We start from the raw sequence: 6,452 nt of genomic DNA on the forward strand, positions 1-6,452 counted from the left end.
TTAATAAAATGTTTTTTGAGCACCCTTTGTCCTGTGCTGAGAACATGAAGCTAAAACAGATACAGTATCTGCCCTAAACAGTTTCACGGGAACATGAAAGTGAATGAAGGCTTGTCAACATGCAGCAAGCCTCTATGTGCTCTTTTGTGGGGGGATGGGTATGGAGGGAGGAGGGTTGTAGGAGTTTGATGGAGAGGTGGGGGGGTTGCCAGGAGCAGGACCAAAGAGGAAGACCAGGGGTTTGGGAGGATGACCACCATTTCTGTAGAAACAAGACTCAGAAAGCAGTGGGGGGCTTCCCTGGTGGCACAGTGGTTGAGAGTCCGCCTGCCGATGCAGGGGACGCGGGTTCGTGCCCCGGTCCAGGAAGCTCCCACATGCTGTGGAGCGGCTGGGCCCGTGAGCCATGGCCGCTGAGCCTGTGCATCCGGAGCCTATGCTCCGCAACGGGACAGGCCGCAGCAGTGAGAGGCCCGAGTACTGCAAAAAAAAAAAAAAAAAAAGAAAGCAGTGGGGAGATGGGAGGAGGGTGGGCAGAGGGTGCTGGTGGTGGCTCCGGGCTATAGAGAAGTTCCAAGCAGTATCAGGAGGCCCAAATATGGCTGCCTCTGGGAGGACAGAGGCCACTCGGCAAAGAGCTTTCTTATGTGTAAGTGGGACCAATAATAAGACTGTCCTCATCAGAGGGAGGTGAAAAGCAAGTGAGATGATGCAGGCACAGCAGTCAGCACTATGCTTGACACATACTAAGCACGCATAAATGAGTTATTAAGAGGAAAGGTTCTGGAGCCAGAAGGACTGGGCTCAAATTCCTGGTTCTACTGCTTCCTCTCCACACGACCTTGACCTCAGCTTCATCTGAAGAATGGGGTAACAGTACCCACCTCACAAAGTTGTGAGGGTTCAGTGAGCTCATATATAAAAAGCAGCCTGTACAAAGTCAACACAGAAGTACCACACCGCAGTATGTACATCCTACAGAAGCATTATCATTACAAGAACAAGGGCCAGGGAGGCTCCGGGATCTGTTACAGGTCACACAGCAAGCGAAGAGCGTGTGGGCAATGGAACCCAGGCCTGTCCAGGCCACTCACCAGCGGCTCCAAGTCCGGCAGACTCGCATGCAAATGCATAGCTCTCGGGGCCCGAGGTGCTGGAAGACTCGAAGCCAGGCGGCTCGGGGCAGGGGGTGGTCTGATCCGGCAGCCAGAGGCAGCGTGTCGGGCTCGGGGCTTCGAGGTGGGGGCCGCACCACGTGCCGCTCCAGCTGTGGGGGCCGGGGCGGGGGGGCGGGGCCCAGGGGCCAGCTGAGGAGGGGTCCCCCACTGCCAGGGCGCACAGCCCGCCGCCCCCCGCGGTTCTCCTTCTCGCCTGAGCTGCCCCGGGCTGGCCGTCGCCCATTCCGGGCCTCCCCAGGAGCCTCATCCTCACTCAGGGATGTGCCTGACGAGTCGGAGTCCGAGTCGGAGTCTGACGAGGACGAGGAGGTGTCAGGCACCCGCTCCAGCAGCTGGCACATCCGCTTGAAACGCTCTAGCTTCTCCCTCTGGGGTGATGGGGACGGCACCGCCGGGCCCTCCGCAGAGGCCAAAGGCGGCTTTGGTTTCTGCGGGGAGAGGAAGGCTGTTCTAGGGCCTGACACATACCTCCCCACCCCCTATCCCTGAGGAGTCACCAAGGGATGAACGGCCCGAGGGACAGTCCTGAGTTCCAGCCCTGGCTCTGCTCCTGAGTGATGTGAGGCCTCAGTCAAGCCATGGCCCTCTCTGGACTTTTCACTTTCCTTATCTGTCACATGAAGGCACTGATCCAAAGAATTAAGTCTTATGGGTCTCACTAGCTTATGAGTTTCCAAAAGCAGTGAGGTGTGAACACATACAGGTCTAGTTTTGAGTACTGGCTGGGCTATCCATTCTGCGTGACATTGAGAAGCCCCTTTCTTATCATCTACAACATGGAACGCTGGACCAGACAATTTCAAGTGTCTCTTCAATGATGTGAGAGTAACAATGACTGTCTGGCCCTGGGTGGAACCTCCCAACCTGACTCATGACATCCTCACAGTGCTGGGATGGAGTGGGCAACTTGGGCCACTCTTTTTAGACATGAGGAAACTTAGGCTCAGAGACTATGGGACTTGCCCAAGGTTACAAACTGATAAATGGCAGAGGCAGAATTTGAACACAATCAGGCAGACCCTGGCATTCAGTGTGTCAGTGCAAAGTGACATCTGAATTCTAGCTTTGCTGTGTGACATTGGACAAGTCTTTAAACCTATCTGGGCCTTATTTCCCTAGAATCTAGTACATTTTCAGTTTACAAAGCTCGTTTACTTTAATGTCATTAAACAGCTCGGTGGCATAGATGGGGTAAGGGAGGTAGTATCATCTCCATTTCACTGATGAGGAAACTGAGGATCAGAGCAGCTGACAAGTTGCCAAGACCAATCAGGGAGTCAGTGGCTGAACAGGGATTTGAACTCAGTTCTTTCCCCTTTAAGGTCTGGAAAGACAAGGCAAATGGGTCAGACGATACCCCAAGGGTTCTTGGGAAATCCGGGGCTCTTGTGGCCTGGCCCCAACCCACTCTCCCCCTCCACTCTTCCCAGAGGCCCACATGCCCATGATGGCCAAGTGGGGCTGGGGCAGGACAACGTAGGCAGGAAGGGACAGATTTCTGTCTTCAGGGTGGAGGGTGGGGCAAGGAAAGGTGGGAAGGGGAGGGAGGAGGTCCCCGGCACACCTCCCAGTTCTCGGGAGGGAGCCCAGGGTGGCAGGACGAGAAAGCCTGGCTCGGATTCAGAACCCTGGGGGGCAGAAGGCCAGGGCCGCCTGGGTCCGATCCTCGGAGGAGGCAGGCGTCTCCACCCACCTTCTTCAGGTGCCTCTCTCGGCCTCCTTTCACCTACCAAGGAAAGAAGGAGATAGGGGGAAAGGGACAGACGCCATTAGCCCCGCACTGTCCACAAAACTAAGATCTATGCTCTCCTCTTAGACTACAAATCCCAGAAGCCCCCATCTCAGGGAGAACTCTGAGCATGCTCACCTTGTAACCAGTATCTTGGCTCACTGAGCATGCTCTCATCTCCTCTTTCTTCCCCCTCAGGCCCTTTCCAGCCCCTCCTTCCTCCTCTGCAGCAGCTAATTTGAGCATGCTCTCTGCCTCTTCCCTAAAGCACCCAAAGCCTCCCTGTCCAGTGCCATTTGCCTCTCACCTGTACCTCTCCACCATACTGAGCACGCGCCATCCTCCCACCAGCAACTCCTGAACTACAACTCCCTACAATCCCTGGGGGAAACCCCATGAAGCACTATCTCCCAGGGACCCCGCCCCTCCAAAAGGAATAGGACTACAGCTCCCAGAATCCCTTAGGCTGGACCTAGTGAGCATGCTCCCTGGCTCACCTTTTTCCTTGGGGTAGGGGGCTCATTCCCTGCCTCCCTCTCCTTTCTTTTGGGGGGCCCAGGCACGTCCTCTGGGGGGGGCCCGGCAGGTAGGGGACCCTTGCGCCTGGGTGGGGGTGGTGGAAGTGGCGGCTCCTCCGTCAGCTTCCATCCACTCCATTCTGCGTGACATTGAGAAGCCCCTTTCTTATCATCTACAACATGGAACGCTGGACCAGACAATTTCAAGTGTCTCTTCAATGATGTGAGAGTAACAATGACTGTCTGGCCCTGGGTGGAACCTCCCAACCTGACTCATGACATCCTCACAGTGCTGGGATGGAGTGGGCAACTTGGGCCACTCTTTTTAGACATGAGGAAACTTAGGCTCAGAGACTATGGGACTTGCCCAAGGTTACAAACTGATAAATGGCAGAGGCAGAATTTGAACACAATCAGGCAGACCCTGGCATTCAGTGTGTCAGTGCAAAGTGACATCTGAATTCTAGCTTTGCTGTGTGACATTGGACAAGTCTTTAAACCTATCTGGGCCTTATTTCCCTAGAATCTAGTACATTTTCAGTTTACAAAGCTCGTTTACTTTAATGTCATTAAACAGCTCGGTGGCATAGATGGGGTAAGGGAGGTAGTATCATCTCCATTTCACTGATGAGGAAACTGAGGATCAGAGCAGCTGACAAGTTGCCAAGACCAATCAGGGAGTCAGTGGCTGAACAGGGATTTGAACTCAGTTCTTTCCCCTTTAAGGTCTGGAAAGACAAGGCAAATGGGTCAGACGATACCCCAAGGGTTCTTGGGAAATCCGGGGCTCTTGTGGCCTGGCCCCAACCCACTCTCCCCCTCCACTCTTCCCAGAGGCCCACATGCCCATGATGGCCAAGTGGGGCTGGGGCAGGACAACGTAGGCAGGAAGGGACAGATTTCTGTCTTCAGGGTGGAGGGTGGGGCAAGGAAAGGTGGGAAGGGGAGGGAGGAGGTCCCCGGCACACCTCCCAGTTCTCGGGAGGGAGCCCAGGGTGGCAGGACGAGAAAGCCTGGCTCGGATTCAGAACCCTGGGGGGCAGAAGGCCAGGGCCGCCTGGGTCCGATCCTCGGAGGAGGCAGGCGTCTCCACCCACCTTCTTCAGGTGCCTCTCTCGGCCTCCTTTCACCTACCAAGGAAAGAAGGAGATAGGGGGAAAGGGACAGACGCCATTAGCCCCGCACTGTCCACAAAACTAAGATCTATGCTCTCCTCTTAGACTACAAATCCCAGAAGCCCCCATCTCAGGGAGAACTCTGAGCATGCTCACCTTGTAACCAGTATCTTGGCTCACTGAGCATGCTCTCATCTCCTCTTTCTTCCCCCTCAGGCCCTTTCCAGCCCCTCCTTCCTCCTCTGCAGCAGCTAATTTGAGCATGCTCTCTGCCTCTTCCCTAAAGCACCCAAAGCCTCCCTGTCCAGTGCCATTTGCCTCTCACCTGTACCTCTCCACCATACTGAGCACGCGCCATCCTCCCACCAGCAACTCCTGAACTACAACTCCCTACAATCCCTGGGGGAAACCCCATGAAGCACTATCTCCCAGGGACCCCGCCCCTCCAAAAGGAATAGGACTACAGCTCCCAGAATCCCTTAGGCTGGACCTAGTGAGCATGCTCCCTGGCTCACCTTTTTCCTTGGGGTAGGGGGCTCATTCCCTGCCTCCCTCTCCTTTCTTTTGGGGGGCCCAGGCACGTCCTCTGGGGGGGGCCCGGCAGGTAGGGGACCCTTGCGCCTGGGTGGGGGTGGTGGAAGTGGCGGCTCCTCCGTCAGCTTCCATCCACTCCCCAGGCTGGCGCCCTCCTCGCCGTTGTCAGCCCTGCGGCGGCCTGGTCCCTCACCTGAATCCTGGGGAGATGGAAGCTGGGGGTGAGGTTCTGCACAGATCCCCAACCTCCCGCCTACCCAGAGCCTAGCACCCAGACAAGCCCCAGCCCCTACCTTGCTAGTCCGGCCTTCTTGGGTGCAGCGAGGGCACTCCCAGCAGTTGGGGATCTCTGCATTGATGACACCCTCAGCCTTCCCCATCTACAGGCAGAGGGCAGGGAGTGGATGTCAGGTGCCAGCAAACTCAGAGGCAGCCTAGCCCACCTCCTTGCTCCCCGACAATCTGCCCTACCCCAGCCTCCAGGGTCCCCAGGGCCATCACCTTCAGGCAGCCAGGGTGGACGATCTCATTGCAGATTGTACACTCCATGAGACTCAAACCAAATTTCTCTTCCTCTCCCTCCACTGTGTCTTCCTTCCCAGCCTCCCCACACAAGAGGCATACAGCTGTGTGTGGGAGCACAGGCTGTCGGGGGAGAGAGGGCGTCAGGGACCCCAAAAGCAAGCAGCAGGAGAAAGACCCTTCTTTCTGGGGATCCTGGCCAGCTGCTGGATGAGGCTCAGAACCCTTGGGCCAAGTTGGGTCAAATCCTGAATTTGCTCCTTTTTGGCAGTATGACCTTGAGCAACCGATTTAACCTCCTTACATCTCTGTCTCTCCATCTGTAAAATGGGGCTACGAATTTTTTTCTTGCAAAACTGTCATAAAAATGAGATAATGCAGGAAATGTAGTTGATACATAGTTGTTATTACTGCTGTGATAGTTGCATCTGGATCCAGGGCCTTTGTGACCCTGAAATTGTAGCTAGCTTTGGGAAAGGAAGACTGTAGGCAAACGTGACTATAATACCCAGAGAGGGCTGGAGGGAACACAGCAGCAGCTCGGGGTGATTCTGAGTTTGCTCAGTGAGCAGCACAAGGATTGCCCTGGACCCCACAATAAACCCGGTTTTGGCAAGACCCCTGGGAACACTAAAGGCAGCTGGCTGGTCCTAGAAAAAGGAGAGTGGCCTTCAGACAACATGAGTTTGGGAAAATCAGTGGTAATACTGAGTCATATCGAGAAGGTTGTGAGGCAGGCTCAAGGAAGCAGCAGGTGGGGAAGAAGGAAGGAAAGTGAGGCAAGGGTTGGGGGAGAAAGGAGGAAAAGGGAGGGGCTGTGGGGTAAAGAGACCAACAAGGAAAGAGGGGCTGGGGG

The 6,452-nt window shown here is 55.4% G+C and overlaps 1 protein-coding gene across 3 annotated transcripts in view; it reads right to left on the bottom strand.

Moving 5' to 3' along the window:
* FBXL19 (F-box and leucine rich repeat protein 19) overlaps nucleotides 1-6,452 on the bottom strand; it is a 22,646-nt gene that overhangs the window by 12,614 nt on the left and 3,580 nt on the right. The window contains exons 3-7 of one of the 3 annotated variants that reach the window (XM_007452707.1): nucleotides 5,576-5,719; nucleotides 5,368-5,454; nucleotides 5,056-5,274; nucleotides 4,392-4,555; nucleotides 1,095-1,606 (exon numbers count right to left, since the gene is read on the bottom strand). In XM_007452707.1, the coding sequence (XP_007452769.1) occupies nucleotides 1,095-1,519 (425 nt within the window). In that variant the 5' untranslated portion in view covers nucleotides 1,520-1,606; nucleotides 4,392-4,555; nucleotides 5,056-5,274; nucleotides 5,368-5,454; nucleotides 5,576-5,719. The remainder of the gene's footprint in view (nucleotides 1-1,094; nucleotides 1,607-4,391; nucleotides 4,556-5,055; nucleotides 5,275-5,367; nucleotides 5,455-5,575; nucleotides 5,720-6,452) is intronic. The other 2 variants (XM_007452705.1, XM_007452706.1) reach the window with 2 other exon arrangements.

This window comes from Lipotes vexillifer, unplaced genomic scaffold (genome assembly GCF_000442215.2).
Source record: "Lipotes vexillifer unplaced genomic scaffold, Lipotes_vexillifer_v1.1 scaffold426, whole genome shotgun sequence".
In the NCBI taxonomy this organism is placed as follows: Eukaryota; Metazoa; Chordata; class Mammalia; order Artiodactyla; family Lipotidae; genus Lipotes; species Lipotes vexillifer.